The following is a 17,816-nucleotide window of genomic DNA, read 5'->3' as shown; positions in this document are numbered from 1 at the left end:
GAAGGAAGGAAGGAAGGAAGGGGCAGGGTGTGGAATGAACAGAAGATGAGGGAAGCAGGGCAGAGCTGTGCTTTCCCACATGTGAGTATCACCACAGGGCTGATCTGCTACAGCTGGGGGATGCCCAGGATCAGGGTTTGTTGTTGCTGTTTCTCAGGTGGGTGAGTGCCTTTCCCTGAATACTCTCTTAGTACAGGATCCATGATAAGAGGGAGCCATTTAGCTCAGGGATGCTCCTGACAAAGAATAGGATGGGTTGGAAATGTAACAGGGGAAAGAAAATTTTGTTAATCACTTTAATTTGTGTATTTGGAAGCCAGCTGGGTGTTCTTTTTCTTTTGGAAATATTTGTTCGTGAAATCAGCCAGCCAGTGAAAGTTTGTTTGTTTTTTCCCTTCCCTGCTGTCAAAGAGGGTTATTTTCTTTTGTTACTGCTTTGGCATTTGGGAGAGGCTCAGTAGCCAGAGCCCTGAAGCCACAGCTCGTCCCAGGTGTTCTGTGTCCTGTCACAAAGCCCTGGTGCTCTCAGCCTGGCATGGCTGGGCTAAGCTGTGACCACACAAAAGGCAGAGCCAGGCACAGACATGGGGCATCAGGGGAGGATTTCCTCCTGGGCTGGGTAAATAACTCCATCCCTGCAGGATGAACCCATCTCTTTGGGGACATCTGGGCACAGCCTGCTGCTTTGCCAGAATTTGCCACTCAGTCCTGGCTGAGGGTTGGTGAAGTGGCCGAGCCCTGTAAGGCTGCCCTGTTCAAGGTGTGATTCCTTCAAGGATGTGCCCACTTGCACCTGGGTGCAAATGGGGATTGAAGGTGGTGCTCAGGAAGGTCAGATCTGGGTGTATGTCTGGCAAAAAAAAAAAAATCTCCTGTGTGAAACCAGGGGTTTCAAACAGATTTTGAAGGATGTCTGAGGTGGAGAGAACAGTCTGGCCATGGCAGCTGGGAATGCAGAAAGGATGCTAAAGTAGAAAGTGAAAATCAGAGTGTAAAATAACTGGGAGATTGCAATTTTTACCGGCAGGTTTTTTTTGTGTTTGGAATTAATTTTTTTTAGGTTTTTATTAATTGCGTTTTTATAAAACCTTAAATTGCAAAGGAAGGCTGTTTTGAATAAAAGATATTTCGGTTGCAGAAAATGTCATTGATCTGTAATGCATAATGAGGCTGCCTTGGTTACATCTTGGGGACTGAATTCTGGGGTAGGAGCCCCTAATAAAGTCATTAAATGGGGCTTTGTGTCCTCTGTCATTACACACTTCTGTGTCCTGGGTGTTGTGTTTTTTGTGGGTTTAAAGCTGTGCTCTCTCAGTGAAGACAGCATGGTAAATGCAGCCTTAAGGGCAAACTGAGCACTGTTACTGAATTGCTGGTGTGTAATGGCTCTCTGTGCATTAGAATAATCTTTTTTTCTTCAAGACTGATGTGGCAGTTCAGCCTTTCCCTTTTTCTAAATGATTCTTTGTCTCAGGCAATCTTTCCTCACATCATAAGACGGATGGTTATCTCAGGGCATGACAAGACCTTGAGTATTTCTCTCTTTATTTTTCTATGACTTAGGCTCGTGTTTCCATGGAGTGAGAATTATTTTACATTGTAGGAGGACAGAGAGGCTCTGAAGACAGAAATGGAAATCCCATCAAAGCAATCCTGCAGTTTAAACCCTCCAGCAGCAGTTTACGTGGCTTGTTATCATTTTATCTTTCTTATTTGGGATGGATTACTGGGCCATGGATCCTGGCTGACACTGCCCTCTGTGCCTGAGGCCCCGAGGGGGTGAAGGATGGAGGAAGAGCAGATGGAGGGGAGTCTGGAATTGGAGCTTGGTGCTGCACAGCCGAGCAGATCTGGTGTGACAGTGCCTCTGGAAGCCGGAGGTGGTGGGAAACACCTTTTCCTTCTCAGTCCTACAGCAGGTGAAGCTTTTCCACTCCCTGGATGTCAGAGATGAGGGCGGTGATTACAGGGAAACGCCTGAGCACTGCTTGATTTGCTGAGGATTGAGGAGGGCACTGATTGATCTCAGCCTCTCCTCCCTCCATGCTGCTCCTGAAAGCCCAGGTGGGGAAGGTGACAGAGCCCCGGGTGCTGCCCGTCCCCTCGGGGGCTGGTGGGCTCTGCCTGCAGCTCTTCCCTCCCTTGCCCCCACTGCCTCCCACTGGAAAGCTGTTCCAGATTCTGCTGCTCCAATGGTGTGAAACGGGATTTTCATCATCCAGCTCAAAGTGGAAACTTGTTCCTGCACCTCCATTGTCCTCTCACTTAAAAACTGAAATTTTTTTCCTTTTTTTTTTTTTTCCTTTTTTTCCCTTTTTTCCCTTTTTTTTTCCTTTTTTTTCCTTTTTTTTTCCTTTTTTTTTCCCTTTTTTCCCTTATTTTCCTTTTTTCCCTTTTTTCCATTTTTTTCCCTTCCCCCCCCTTTTTTCCCCCCTTTCCCCCCCTTTTTTCCCCCCTTTTTTCCCCCCTTTTTTCCCCCCTTTTTCCCCCCTTTTTTCCCCCCCTTTTTCCCCCTTTTTTTTTTTGTCCCTGGGAATCAGCCATCCCTTCTCCCCAGCTGTAAGCAGAGAGAGTAAGAAGGGGGGAAAAATTTTAAAAATCCCACGGTAGTTGTGTTTAGCTCAGTGCCACTTTCTGCAGGGGAAAAAGGGGCTTTTTGGAACAAAGGAGGTTCCATGTGATGGTGTTTTTTGTCCAGTCCTGGTGCCTGGGCTGCAGCACAATCGTGGGCTGCACACAGTGGGGGGGGGGGGGCTGCTGGGACCTGCCAGCTGGATTAAAAGACCTTGGCAAGTTCAGTGCCTCCACTGAAAAATTTTCCTACTTAGAGAGGAGAGTTGGTGGGAGGTGGTTTGACTTCAGTGTTAACTCTTTTATTGTTATTTTTCAGCATGCATGACCAGGGTGTGTTTGTCAGCCTCCTGATCTTTCCCCAGAGTAAAGAGCCACAGAGCTCTGGTGCTGAACACGAGGTTCTCTGGCTGGGGCAGGGAGGAAATGAGCAGCAGGCAGGAAAGGCTTTGTGCTTGTGTGGATTGCACCAAAATCCCTGTGGTTCTGCCCTGTATCCATGAGTCCCATTTCCAGTGCAGGGTAAAAGAGGTTTTGTTTTTCTGGAGAGGTCTCTTTGCCACCTCAAACAGGAGAGGGTTCAGGAAGATCCACTGGATCTCCATCCCAAGCAAGGACCAGCTGCAGTGGCAGGGATGCAGCAGGACCAGGGCATCCTTTGTGTGCTGAGGATGTGTTGCTGTGCATTGGCCTCGTGTTGGCCTTGGTCATCATATTCTGCTGTAACTAGTGATAAATGTGGTTTAAGGCAAAAGGTGGAGCAGGAGCATCCAAATTTTGGGGCTCTTTCAGTTCTTGCCCTTCTCTGCTTTGAGCCTGTTGCTGCTCTGCTTCGTGGGATGTTGGATTGATGGCCTCTAGGGATTTTCAAACTGGTACCCCATGTTTATATTCTGGATACAGGAAGCACTGATTTTTAATTTTTTTTTTAAATCCATTACCATCCAGCTTCCAATCTCTTTGATTTCTATAAGTTGTCCAGTGTCTTTTGTTGTTTTTTCTTCCATAATATTTTCTGTGCCTATCCTTCATTTTTTTATTTTTCCCTAAGTTCAGGAGTGCTGGGTTCAAGCTGCAGTGTTCATGGTTCACTGTGCTGGCTTTTCCTGAGGCTTGTGGTGGTAAAAAGGGCTGGGTGGACAAGTTAATTTCTGAATTTAGCTGAATTTAAAGCACACCAAGTGGTTTAGTTTTGTTTTGGGTGCTTCTCTAATCTCTGGCTGTGCCTTTGCTTTCAGATGAATGAGATGGGAAAATACCAGCCCAGTGCCCTTCTCCTGAGCTTAGTTTAGCTTTGTTTGTTTCTTTAATTTTTAAAATGAAGCTGACTCATGTCTTAATTTTGAAAGGCATTATGATCTGTTTATGAGTTACCAGGAATCTCTACCACACAGTGGGCAGTGAAAGCCTTTTAGGGCTGGAGTTGGTAATTCAGGATCAGAGCCTTTCTGCACTTACAGCAGAGTATTTGCTTTAATGTTCCCATTGTTCCTCGTTCATTTTTATTCCTTTTGGCTTCAAATAATGGAATAAAGTAATTTGTGTGGAACTTGGGCATGTGGAGAGTTTTCATTAGGCTTCACTGCTGTTTGCTCAAAATTCTGAAGGCTTTAGGAAAAAAAAAAATCTTTTTTGAGCAATGCCCAAAAAGCCCAGATTATGACATATTGCCATTTCATTGCACTTTTTTGGCTCATATCCAGACAGAATAATAAAATTACTGAACTCTCAGTAATGTCCAGCATGGAGAAGGTGTTCCAGCTGTTGAAGTGTCCAGCAGCAAGGGGGATTTCACCTGTCTGTGGAGGCATCCATTTCCATGCAGCCTGGGGTCAGTGGCTCACTAAACTAACGGTGTAGCCCAAAAATTCAGTGTTTTGTGAGAAAATTTATTTTCATGTTTGATAAGATGTTGTCTTATCTCTGGTGCAGTCGTTGGGAGGGTTGGGGTGTGTGATAAGCCAAGGCTGGGGATCTCTGGTGTTGTCCCTGAGCTGAGAATTTGTGCTGGAGAGCAGAGGGAGGGCCCGTGATGTGTTTGGGGAGCAGTGCGGCCCCTGAGAGCCCCAAAGCCCCAGAAGGGCTCTGCAGGAGCATCCCTGCAGTGCTGGCCCTGCCTGGGGCGTGTCACAGCCCCTCAGTCGCGTGGGTGAGGCTGAATTTCCCTGGTTTCTCTGGAAATGGCGTCACGAGGGCAGGCAGTGGGGCAGGAGGGGAAGCAGCCTTGGCAGAGCCCCCCAGGAGCTGGGCAATCCTCCACCCCCTGTGGCAGGGCTGGGCCACGGGGAGGTCACAGGGCTCTGCATGCAGCCCTCTGGGTTGTTCAGAGGATGCTGAGAAATTCCTGTTGGCTTCCAGCTGCAGCCTGGGAAGGTCTGGGCTGCCTTGCTCTCTGTTGGATGTCCTCAGCCGGGAGAGCAAGAGTGTGACGGTGGTCACAGGGGTTCTTGGACTGGGGAGGAGACGAGGATCTGACTCCACGTTTCAGAAGGCTGATTTATTATTTTATTATATATATTATATTAAAACTATACTAAAAGAATAGAAGAAAGGATTTGATCAGAAGGCTAGCTAAGAATAGAATAGGAAAGAATGATAACAAAGGTTTGTGGCTTGGCTCTCTGTCCAAGCCAACTCACTGTGATTGGCCATTAATTACAAACATCCAACATGGGCTAATCAAAGATCCACCTGTTGCATTCCACAGCAGCAGAAAACCATTGTTTACATTTTGTTCTTGAGGCCTCTCAGCTTCTCAGGAGGAAAAATCCTAAAAAAAGGATTTTTCGTAAAAGATGTCTGCGACACAAGAGCCACGAGAAATCTCAAATTGTGGTAAGGGTGATGTTTCAGAGAGGCTTGCCCTGGCAGATCAGTTTGTGCTGGGGGTTCTCACTACCCAGCAATTTTTTGGATGGGGCTAAGTTGGTACCTGAGGTCTTTGAACTCTCCTCCTGCCTGCTGCTTCCCTTGGGACCCTCAGCAGTGCTGAACCTTGGGGTGTTTTTGTGGCAGCAAATTTGGAGGGCCCCAGGCTTTGATTACAAACGTGTTTGGAGATGAGAGAGGACAATATGATGAGATAGACCCAGAAAGTGCCTGAGCATGCAAAACTCTTGATTCTTGCTGCCAGCCCAATAACTGGGCACAATCCTTGAGGTTGGAATGAGAGGGGACATGATCTGGGATGGGGTGTGAAGCCGTGGGAGCAGCAGGGTGGGCAGCACCAGGCCCTTAGATCAACCTGACTGCTTTGTGCTTGCCAGGCTTGAGTTGTAGTCACTGGGGTCTCTGGTGAGGATAGGACCCTGTGAAACAGAAAAAAACCCATACTGGTGTCTGACTTGTGCCAGCCTGGGAATTTGCTCCCCTCTCCCTTGTGGGCACCCAGCTGTGTCTGATGAGAATCCCCATTCTGCACTGGGGTTTGCATCTGAGCAGAGCCACCTCTGGGGGACTGAACTGCCCTTCCCCAGGGTGTGCTGGGGGAGCTGGTGGCTGTCCCTGCACGCAGGGCTGGTGGCTGTCCCTGGTGGCTGTCCCTGCACACAGGGCTGGTGGCTGTCCCTGGTGGCTGTCCCTGCAGGCTGGGCAGAGCTGTGGCTGTCCCTGAGGCAGGGCAGGGCTGGTGGCAGCCCTTGTTTCCCCCTCAGAGCTGAGCTGCCCCATGCCAGCCTGCTCCCTGCACTGACCCAGCCAGAGCATTAAATATGGATAAGGAGGAGGAAGCACATCCCCTTGCCTTTTATAAATGATTGCTGTGCTGTGGGCACTGAGGGTTCAGGGGGGGATAAAAGGATGGTGAGGGGCTGGGAGAGGGGAAAACCTGCCCTTACCCCGTGCCAGCCTGGTGCCGTGGGGTGGCTGAGGGGCTGCCAGCCCTGTGGCTCTGGGCAGGATGCAGGATTTGGTGCCTGCCTGGGTGACCTGCAGTGAAACTCGTGCTGCTGGGGCACAGCTGGGGCTGCAGGCACTGACATTTGCCTTGGATTCAAACAAAGATCCCTGTATTGGCTGCATTGGCAAGGCAGTGCCAGGGACACTGCTGGATGTGCCCTGCCCCTGCCCTCCTCCTGTCCCTCTGTGTCCCTGCTCCAGGGAGGAATTTGGAGGCAAGGGACTCTGTTTGCAGTGCTTTGTGTGAGATGTCAGCCCGGGGCTGTAAACACTGCGTGGTTTTGCTCAGAGAAAGTACAGAGCTACCACTGGTGGCATTTTTCCAGTGAGGCAAGGGCTGGAAACCTCCTGGCATGGAGGGCTGGGCTGCTGTGGGAGCTGCAGCTGTGGGAGGAAAGTCTCTGTGTGGAGCACATGTAATAAATAAATAAATAAAAAAGGGAGCAGCACAGCGGCTTCCCTGAGCTGATGTAGTCTTTGTTCCATGCAGTTTTTGAGTGGAATTTCCTCATGAGAGAAGGATATTCCCCTCTTCTCTTCTTGTGAGCATGGAGTGATCTATGGAGGTCTTGGCCACATGCAGCTGTCTGTGTATTGGGGTTTGGGGAATAACTGCATTGGGGATTGCAATCTGGTAATTGTTAGTTTAATTTGTATTCCTGTCAATAGAAACATTTATTTTCCTTGTCTATTTACCTGATGCCTTTAGACTCAGGGGCATCACTCCTGAACTCTGCCATGCCCTGAGCTCCTGACCCCCCTGCCATGCCCTGTCTCTGCCTCCCTCCTGCTGCCCTGAATCCAAAAGCTCAGTAAAGTGCAATTCCCTCTTTCCTTCTTGCTTGCAGACCCGGACTGGGCATCCCACAGCCTGGGCATCTTCATCTGCCTGAGCTGCTCGGGCATCCACCGCAGCATCCCGCAGGTCAGCAAGGTGAAGTCGGTGCGCCTGGACGAGTGGGACGATGCCCAGGTGGAGGTACGTGCTGCCCCTGCCCTGCCCTGCCCTGCCAGGGCTCTGCCAGGCTCCCTGCCAGGCCTCTGGGCTCTTCCCCTCCTAAAAATGCCGCAAGAAATGGGATGTGACAAAGCAGGTCTAGGTGGTGAATGTGGGAGCGAGGTTTGGTGCTGGCTGAAGTACAACACCCGTATTATTTCCTCACCCCTATAAAGATGTCAGTGAAATGGCATATAAAATATACTAATTTTTAATGAGTTGTCTTCTCTTGTTTCTTGCAATGAATTGTCTTCTCTTGTTCCTTTCTTCTTCTCAATGTTTCTCACAGACTAGACCTGCCTGCCTAGTCCACCACCCCTGCCCAGCTCAGCTGTCTCTGGCTTTGCTCCTCTTAAATTCACAGCTTGGAAAACCAAACCCTCACAGTATAAATTCCCTCTATTTATGCCCCACACTGGCCTGGATTTCTGTGGTGCTGCTAAAGGCACCCAGGAAACCTTTCTGCTTTGACTGCTGGTGTCTTCAAAGGCACGATGGACTCTACCAGTCACTGATTTCTGTCTTCTGTGGGTAGAGTTGAGGTTTTTCTGAAAGCTGCACCTCATGCAATTGTGTGTTTTATCACAATAGGCCTTAGTGTTCCATGGATTTTTCCTCCCCTGGTATTTTGGGGGGAATAGATTAAATATATAAATGTGAGAAATTCAAAACCATGACAGTAATAATAAAAAAAAAAAACTTAGTTGCTTGTTGTGTTTGTATACCTGGCATTTGACACAAAACAAAATGTATTTAGCATGGCTGCCTGGAAAAAGAATGGGTTTTTTTACACTTATAAAGTGAATTTCAATAAACAAAATGTATGAATAAGGAAATAAGAAGTTTTCTTTGCTGAGTTCTCAACCAACCATTTGTGTATCAGAAGAAAAGGAGGGCTGTCAGGGGAGATAGAAACATTATAGATTGATTTATTGGAAAGGAGGGCTGTCAAGGGAGATAGAACTTTTATATATTTATTTGTTTGTTTATTTATTTATTTGTCTATCACTTCAAGCTCCTTCCTGAGGTAGCTGCAATGACTTTGCAAAAACAAACTCATCCTTTTGGCACAAGTGATGTGATCTGAGGCGCTGGATGTGTTGTCAGAGGCTGGATGTGTTTTCACCCTGCTGGGGCTGTAGCACATGGAGACTAAAAGCCACTGGGAGGTTTTTCCCCCTGGTTACCTAATCCCCATTTGGATTCCTGGGATCCATCTGATTCCCAAGCCTGGGGGGGAAATGTCACTGTGTGCTGCCTCCTGCTCCTGTGGGATGATGCAGGTGGGGCTGAGACGTGTCCTCAGCATCATTTTAATCTGCAGGACCCCTAGCAATAATAACCAATATTTATTTGCAATAATAACCAATATTTATTTGCAATAATAACCAATATTTATTTACAATAATAACCAATATTTATTTGCAATAATAACCAATATTTATTTGCAGCAACCCTTCTGTGCACAGTCCTGGGTGCACCTCTCAGTAAGAGAACAGGTCCCCCATCCCAATAATTTTATTGCTTTGTAGAAGTAAGAAAATAAAAGAAAATACTGTTAAAATTTTCTTAATTCTTCCTGTTTTTTTCTCTTTTTACAGTTTATGGCCTCGAATGGAAACAATGTAGCAAAAGCAAAATATGAATCTAAAATGCCACCGTTTTATTATAAACCAACCTATCTTGACTGCCAGTAAGTAAATACCTCTGCTGGTAAACAACATTTATTTGTTTGTGCAGCTGCAGCCTCTGTAATACTTTAGTTTTAGCATAAGACTTTTTTTTTTTGCCACAATTGAGGTTTCATTTATTAAAAACCCTGAAAATGTTTTTCCTTCTGCACACATATGGTAGAGTTTATGCTACGTGTGGGATCCTATTTAATAAGTACAGTGAGATGGTGCAGGGGAGTCAATCGTTTGTCTGTTCCCCAGGCTCTTCCAAGTTTCTAGAGCTGCAAGGATGCCAATTTCTGCCCATTGATTTCCTCTGCCTTTTCAAAGCCCCCTTCTGCAGCAAGGCAGAACTTGCTGATCTGCTGGGTGAGATGCTGGGTTATTTGTAATGCAGAAATACTGGATGGGGGTTTCTGTTGGGTGTTTTTCCACCTAGATACAAATAATCTCCTCCATGGAGGCAGCTGAAAGGCTGTGTGGAGTAACCTCCCTGGTGAGCTGGGAGCAAGGAGCTGAGCAGCAGAACCTGCTCTGCCATCCAGGGTAAAGGGGATGGACTGCATTTGGCTTTTAGGGTCCAACCCTGCTGTGTACCAAGGTGTTTTGTGTGAGTGGAGCTGCCTGGCCTGGCAAGAAAACAGCATCCATTTATGCAATGTTCAGAGCTCCAGAGCCCCAGCAGTTTGGCTGTGCCATTTTGGGACTTGTGTGTGCTTGTCGTGTTGGGGTTGGAGAAGCAAGATTGGCAGGAGATACAATTCTGGAGGGTTTTGATTTTGTTTGCTCCCAAGTCTCAGTTCATCCAGTCAGATGCTCCTCTCTGATGGTGCTCAGCTCGCCCAGGAGCAGAGTCCTGGTTCTTTCCATGGCCCGTCCCTGCCTGAGGGGTGCAGAGCCCGTGCTGGAGGAGAGAGCAGGGCAGGTCCCTGGGGTGTCCTGAGATGTAGGTACCCAATCACACCTGGCCCTCCTTGCACAGGGAGAGGCAGCAGGAGCTGCTGGAGCAGCCTGCAGAGCAGGAGCATCCCCATTGCTGCTGCTGAGGGCTGGCAGCAGGGTCTGTGCCTGGTGCTGTGCCCAGTGCAGCTCAGCCCCATTGCTGCTCTGCTGTTCCCTCCCTCCGTCCTGCAGAGCTGTGTCACTCTGGGGAGCTCTGCCAGGCACTGGCTCAGCTCCAGCCAGGGCTCTGTGAGCTCACAGGGACCCTGCTGGAGCTGTGTGAGCTCACAGGGACCTCACTGGGGCTGGGTGAGCTCACAGGGACCTTACTGGGGCTGGGTGAGCTCACAGGGACCCTGCTGGAGCTGTGTGAGCTCACAGGGACCTTACTGGGGCTGTGTGAGCTCACAGGGACATCAATGGGGCTGTGTGAGCTCACAGGGACATCAGTGGGGCTGTGTGAGCTCACAGGGACCTTACTGGGGCTGTGTGAACTCACAGGGTCATCAATGGGGCTGTGTGAGCTCACAGGGACCCTTCTGGAGCTGTGTGAGCTCACAGGGACCTTACTGGGGTCCATGGCTGATGGAGCAGCATCATGCTGGGCTGGGAACCTGTGAGGAGCAGGGAATTAAAAGGATTTGTTGTTCTTGGTTATTTACTGATTCATTGGGAGGCAAGGCCAATCTTCCTGGGAGCAGCTGGAACACAAATTTCTGACCCTTTTCTGGTCCCAGCTTGCTGTGCCTGTTCTGCACTGGGACAATTCCCAGCCTGCATGGCCTGGTTCCTGTGCTCAGCCTGGAGCTGTGCTCTGGTTCTCTGGGCCAGCACTGCTGGGTCCCTGCCGTGGCAGCAGTGGGATGGATGTGACCCCTGAGAGGAGCAGAGAATGCCCTGACACTGCCGCAGGCCCAGCGCTGTGGGCACACCACACCTGTCTCAGGGATGCTGTGCCCAGTTGTATTTCTCTTTCTCTAACTCAGGGCTCTCTGTTCCTCTCAGGATGATGCTGAACAAGTGCAGGGGAGTGCTGCTTTCTCCAGGGATGTAAATTTAGCTTTTCCCCGCCTCGCTGCAGTCCAGTCACTGCAAGAGCATGAGCTGTTCCCAGCCTGCAGCCCTGGGAAGCATCACCATGGGTGACACCTCCATCCAGCACTGGCAGTGATTCCAACCATGTTCTGCAGCACTGAGAGCTTTTGGAGCTTCTCATTCCAGCAGCTGCAGTGCCTGGGCAGCTCTTTGTTCATTGGAAGCTTGTTAATTTTATAATGCTGTTTCTGGAATCCCTCTGCCTTGGTTCCATGAGGAATTGTGAAGTTTGGGGGGAGGAAGTGCTGCAGTGCCAGCTTGTCCTTTTTTCTTCTTGCCTGCAGTGCTGTGGTTGGCTCTTTGGGAAATTCATGGTGTTTGCCTGCTCTGTATCCTTCAAAAACCCCATTGTAGCCTCTTGGTTCTGCATGACACTTGGCACAGGTTTGAGAAGTTGGAGGGGTGCTCTGGAATTGCCCAGGGAAAGTTCATAGGTGAAAAAATTACCCCACCAAAAAAAAAAAAAAAAAACCAACAAATTAAAAAATCCCCAAAACAAACAAAAAATCCCCTTCCTTCCTCTCATCTCTGTCTGCCAGCACTGACCCATGTCCCAGGGACAGTGACCAGAGCAGCTCCTGTTCCTCTGGGCAGTCCCTGACACTGAGATGAGTCCCAGACTCTGGGATGTTCCCACACCACCACAAGGTTGGCCCAAAGAGCTTTGGGTGTGGAATTTAAACCACAAAACCTCTCTCTGGATGGTCACAAGGGGTCATGGTCCAGCTTGGTGCACCACAGCAGCAGATGGAGAGCTGTGAAACAGATTTTTGTGGGGCAGGCACATTGCAAGCACATGGCTGAGTTTTGACTCACCACTCAGCTGCAGGTACTCACTCTTGAGTAAAGGCAAAGGAAAAAGGCTTTGTTCAGTGTTTTATTGGCTGAAAACTGATAGAAGAAAGTGAGATAATCTCTTACTGGGATTTTGCAGAGCTGGAAGTACATCCCTGTCCTTGCTACAATACATGGTTTTCTGTTGCTTGATTTGGGCATGCAGAGCCTCATCCTGTGGCATTGAGAAGGAGCTGCAGAGCTTTGCTGTACTCCTGTCTGTGCTTGGGTCAGTGGGAGCTGCATCTGCTCCTCATGCAGAGCAGCTCAGTGTCCTGGCTGTGAGCACAGGAAAATGGGGCAGGGTGAGGTGGATGGGCTGTGCTGGTTGTGAGACATCTGAGAGAGGCACACACCATCCATGCCCTCATCCTCAGAACAGCAGTTACTGCTCAAGTGCCTTTTTTTTATTGTTTGAGATGTGCAGAGGGAAAATTGCCTGGGAGGTCTCTGGATTTTTTATTTATTTTTTAATAATTTGAAGTTTGGTACGTTTGGTGGAGGAGCTACCAAGCCCATCACCGTGGTGTGGTGTGGGAAGGTCAGCAGGGCCCCTCCTCTGCCATGCCTGGGCTGCAAACTCCTCACTCCTTCCTCTGTCACCTCCTTTTGCCAGTGCTTCATAGAGAATAAACACTTTATAGCTATAAAAACTTCATTGCATAATGTCCACAGGGGTAAAATTGAGATTTGCTCAGGCTCCTAGTTATTTTATTAATAACTAGGTTTTTAGGTTTTTGGGGTTTGGGGTTTTTTTTAGATTTTTTTTATTTTTTTTTTTAGGGTTTTCAGATTTTACATCCACAGCTTTCAGAAGTGCCATGGGTGATGTCCTGGGTGTAAAATTTGAGGTGCTGCAGTGTGGCCACTGGGAGTGGCTGCTCATCAGCTCATTCCCAATGGTGGAGCCTCCTTGGTGGCTCAAATTGGGCACTCAGCCTCAGGAATTCTTCGAGTCACCCAAGTGCTGAGATCTGCCCAGTCCTTCAATCCTGACCAGCCATGGGATTTACTCTCCTTGTTCATTTTCTCTTTGCTGTTAGCTTGTAAACCTGTTAATTCATATTGATTCCTTTAATTTCCAAAGGAAATTGCTACAAGGTTAAGGTGCTACTGACAGAGGCTGCTTCCTACATGGTTTTAATTGGTGTTTAACCATTCTGAAAAATAGTGTTGGGGTGTGCTGGACAGTGCATGTAAAGCAATGCAACCAAAAAAAAGAACCAGTTAGCATTTTAACAGAGAATGTTGTGATTTTGCATGCTCAGAATCAGTTTTAACTTCTCCAAACCCACAATGCAGGGGTTTTATGCCTTGAGAGCCAAACCCCTGTGTTTGTGCTCTCCCCTTGCTGTGGGGTGCTGCTCTTGGCAGGGGATGCACATCAATGCTCAGGCTCTGCAAGAGCTGAGCTGGTGCACAGAGAGCTGAAGGAGCCCCCAGCTGTCTCATCCCTCCACAAAGCTCTTTAAAGCAAGTCCTCACAGCAAGAACTTTGTAGATAGGAAAGGAGTGTGAAGCTAGACAGGCTTTTAGTCTCTGCTGCAGTGGCTCTCCTTGCAGCCTGAGCAAAGAATTTGGATTCTGACTTAAAATTTCATTAGAGCAGTTGTTTGACAGAAAGCTGGCGTGGCTGCACCACCAGGCTGCCTGTGGAAAGCATGCTGGATTTTGCTGGAAAATCCTCTGACAAATTCCAGAAGCTGCAAATTTGGCTTCTGGAAATGGTGTTTCTGTTTGACATTCACTTCTTTGATGGTGCCTCACAAGGATGCAGTTGGGCAGGGGTAGTGGGGGGTGTTTGGTGTCTTTTGGGCCACTTTCACCTCTGGCTGGGGTTTCTTGTCTGTCATGCGTCTCCAGAAAAGCCACAGCATCGATGTGCAGCATCTGTGGGTGTGCTCTGGAGTGCACCAGCCAGCCCAGCTGAGAAAAAATCACTCTGGGGGAAAAAATAAACTGGAGAGACTGAATCTGGCTGGCCAGCACCTCCTCCACACAGCACACTGCAGCCATGCAGCCACAGTTTGATATTAAACTGCTTCAGCAGCTTTTCCTCTGCTGCTTTTTGCTGTGGGTTTTGAGTAGGTGGGACCAAGATCAAGCTGCTCCAGTGGCTCCTTCTGGAACCTTCCTTGCTGGCCCTGGGCAGGGCCCTGGTGCTCGTGTGGGTGGTCAGGAAAGCAAACAAGTGCCTGCAATGGTGTGGGCAGGGCTTTGTCAGCCCCTGGACCTGCTGCCCCTCAGTCAAACTCAGTCCTTTCCCATCTGGGGGATGAGTTTTCCCTTATTCTGAATTGTGGGTTTCCTTAGCGTTTTGTTTTGTTGGTGGGGTTTTGATGAGTACAATGAATTTTCTGTTCTAATTGCCAAAAAATGACAAGTTCCCTGTAACCAGCAGCCTGACAGACTTTAGGTGGGCTGTTAAAGCTTTTGGAGTTGATCCTGAAAGCTGATGCATCTCCACAGTTTGGGAATGATGCACTTACATTTTTTTTTTAACAGACATAAATAATATATTTGCTGATTTGCTGCATTATCCCATCACCAGAAATGCAGTAAAATACCAGGGGGCTGTTACTGCAGTAATTTCTGGTCACAGAATCGTTTTGGAGTTAGAGATGGGTTTGGATGGAGGCTCCTGTGTTGGTTATGTGGTGTCTGCCCTGGGTTGCACACACACATATTCATGCCTGGAAAAGTGCATTTCAATTAAAACAGATATTTCTGAAGCTCTTCTGAAGATATATTCTGAAGAATGGATATTCTGAAGATATATTTAAATTAAGATGAGGTCAGCAGTCTCCTGAAAGTGGTGGCTCTTTTCATACAATCCATGCATGGTTTGAGGATCTTCTGCCCTGCAATTGCTCTCAGCTCCTGCAGATCCCAGGGCACATTCCTGCTCCTGTATGAACTCATCACAGCTGTGCTGGTGAAGCTGGGTTTTAGCACCAGCAGCTTTGTATGGCAGGATTGCATCTAGTCCAAAAGAGAGTGAATGTGGTGAGATCCCTGCTCAGCTTCTCTCTTGCAGTGGAGGGAGATGGTGAACTCCTCGCCGTCCTAGCTGGGTTTTTGTTTTGGTTTCTTTTACTGAAGTTGTTCTGCTTTCTATAAATAACCCCTGGAGCAGAAGCTGCAGCTGGTGGCCTTGCACTGAGTTGTCCAAGCTGTGGGCTGCTCTGTGGTGTGTTCTGGCTTTTGGGAAGTTATTGCTGAAAGAGCCTGGGGTTGTGATGATAAGGGAAGGGGAAGAGTGTGTGTGGAGTGCCCGGAAGCTGCTGGGAAGGTGGCACAGCTGGATTCCCATGGGCTTTGGGAAATTAGGGAGTTGCAGCCACTCCTGCTCAGGGCCAGATGTTGAGGGAGAACATTTTGCAGCTTCTCAGGGCTCCCCTTGGGGTGTGGTGCCTGCTGGCTGCCCCGGGGATGCACCAGGTCTTGCACAAGAGCTCTGGGGCCACTGCAGCAATGCTCTGGGCAGACAGGGAAGTGCTGCTCCCCCAGGGATGAGCCCTGCAGGGTGGGTGGCTGCTGCACAGCTGCATCCTGCAGCAGGAGTGTGCAACCCCAGGGATGGGCCCTGCACAGCCTGCATCCTGCAGCAGGAGTGTTTATCTCCAGGGATGGGCCCTGCACAGCTGCACCCTGCAGCAGGAGTGTTTATCTCCAGGGATGAGCCTGCAGGGTATCTCCTGCACAGCTGCACCCTGCAGCAGGAGTGCTTATCCCCAGGGATGGGCCCTGCACAGCTGCACCCTGCAGCAGGAGTGTTTATCCCCAGGGATGGGCCCTGCACAGCCTGCACCCTGCAGCAGGAGTTTTTATCTCCAGGGATGAGCCTGCAGGGTATCTCCTGCACAGCCTGCATCCTGCAGCAGGAGTGTTTCCCACTGCTGCCCATGAATTCTCAATTTTTGCTGTGTTTAAAGCCCCATGCTGGAAGGCTGAACTCTCACAATTCCAGAGCTCAGAGCAGCTGCAGCTCCTGCTGAAGCCACTGACGTCAGCTGGAGCTGAGGGTGGTGTGAATTTTCTTCCTCCCAGTTCCATCCCTCATCATCTCGCTGAAAAGGTCCAAGTTTGGCTTCAGTGATAACAAGCTGTCCACAGCAGCTGGCCAGGAAAAATTGCAAGAAGAATAGTCAATTCAAGTATTTGTGTTTGTTTTGTGATTAAGTTTTGGTAGCTCTGCTGATCAGTGACAGCATCATAGAGCAGGTGTTTGGGTGTCACCTTTTGAGTCATCAGGCTTCTATATTTGTGGATGTCAGATCCAGAAAAGGCATCCTGCTGGACCCAGAAGAGCCTCCTTGGGTGCTGGATGGGGTTTGAGCTACCCCATGGCAGGGGAGTTGGAATTAGATGGTTTTAAGGTCCCTTCCAAGCTTTCTGTGATTGTACAAAGTGCCCCTAAAGCTCCTGAGGATGGGATGCACCCAGAGCAGAGCGCAGGATGGCAGCATGAAATGAGAAATGGGTGTTCAGAGCTCACAGTCAAACTTGCAGATGTGTGACAGCCAAAGATCAGCCATGGAAACAGCAGCAGAAGGGCAGACGCAGATTTGGTACAAACAAAATCAGTTTTTGTTTGTATTACAGCAGGAGTTCACAGCTGATTTTGGGGGCAGGAAAGCTGTGGTGCTCCCCAAACCTTGGGGAGAAGGCTGGTCCCCAACCAAGGAGCTGACACAACGAGGGAACAAAATCTGTGCAATTATTTCCTCCTTTTTTGCCAGGAAACCAATCACAGCCTCAGTTCTCATTGGATGGTGTCTTGCAGATTTATTGAATGTGTTTGCTGTACCTGCAGATGAATTTTCATAAGCAATGTTGGTGTGTTTATGTTCTTTGAGCATTTCTGGGATGTGGCTGCTGAAAAGACACCATTTGGTTTGCATAATCAGCAAAAAAGAAAAGGTGATTAAGCATATGAATAGTTTTCATTGGCAGAGAAGTTGATGTGTTGAAATGTGATGGTTTTACAAAACACACTCAGTGCTGGGGGATCTTTTGCTGTCTTTAGTGTAGGCAGCTCCAAAATGTCTGCTGTGAAGCTGGGATAACACATGCCTTTATTTCTGAGTGTGATCTGGGCTATTTAGGGTTCTAGGGCAATTAAGAAATAAGTTCAGTTAAAAATGGTTTGAAGCAACTTCCAGCATATTCCAGATCAAAGTTACTTCATTGGTTCAAACACTCCTGCTGAAATAAAATAGCAAAAAAACCAATTGTAATCTTTGGGGTATTTTTTTCCTTTTTGGAATATGAGGTCTTGGTGTATAAATCATCTGTATTATTTCAGGATTAAAAGTAAAGGACATTTTAATCATATTTGCTGCCATGCATCATAGACTGCTTTCTTGAACTCGGCAGTATGGGCTGTGAGTTGGGAAGAGCTTGGCCAGATGGGTTTTCAGCACCTTCTGCTTCTGTATTGATATCTTCAGGGCAATAATCTCCCTTTTGTATGTGGTTGGGATTTTTCATTTACTCACCCTGTTCACTGAAGTAGGTGGCCTGAGAAAATTAGGTCTAAAATGGTTCATATACTGAGGGGATTTTTTACAGAGCCTGATTGGGTGGGTGGGGACAGGCTCTTCTGCTAAATATGTGCATTTTTAAGAAATAAGTTTCCAATAAAATTGGATGTACAAGGAAATGATTTATTGTTGTCCAGCTCTAAGCAGAAGAAACCCTTGACTCCAGACTGTACAATGCAATTTTTGGAAGACTTTTAAATCACACTTGTGCTTTCATTGAAGAATTAATAGTTCTGACTTCTTTCTTAGTGCATCTTGGAC

General features: G+C 48.2%; 1 protein-coding gene across 1 annotated transcript in view; it reads left to right on the top strand.

The window, feature by feature from the left end:
• ADAP1 (ArfGAP with dual PH domains 1) overlaps nt 1–17,816 on the top strand; it is a 49,604-nt gene that overhangs the window by 2,901 nt on the left and 28,887 nt on the right. The window contains exons 2-3 of the mRNA XM_058815944.1: nt 7,317–7,447; nt 9,067–9,158. Of these exons, the coding sequence (XP_058671927.1) occupies nt 7,317–7,447; nt 9,067–9,158 (223 nt within the window). The remainder of the gene's footprint in view (nt 1–7,316; nt 7,448–9,066; nt 9,159–17,816) is intronic.

This window comes from Ammospiza caudacuta, chromosome 17 (assembly GCF_027887145.1).
Source record: "Ammospiza caudacuta isolate bAmmCau1 chromosome 17, bAmmCau1.pri, whole genome shotgun sequence".
Lineage (NCBI taxonomy): Eukaryota > Metazoa > Chordata > Aves > Passeriformes > Passerellidae > Ammospiza > Ammospiza caudacuta.
The sequence above is the reverse complement of the archived record's forward strand: the minus strand, read 5'-3'. Positions and strand labels throughout refer to the sequence as shown.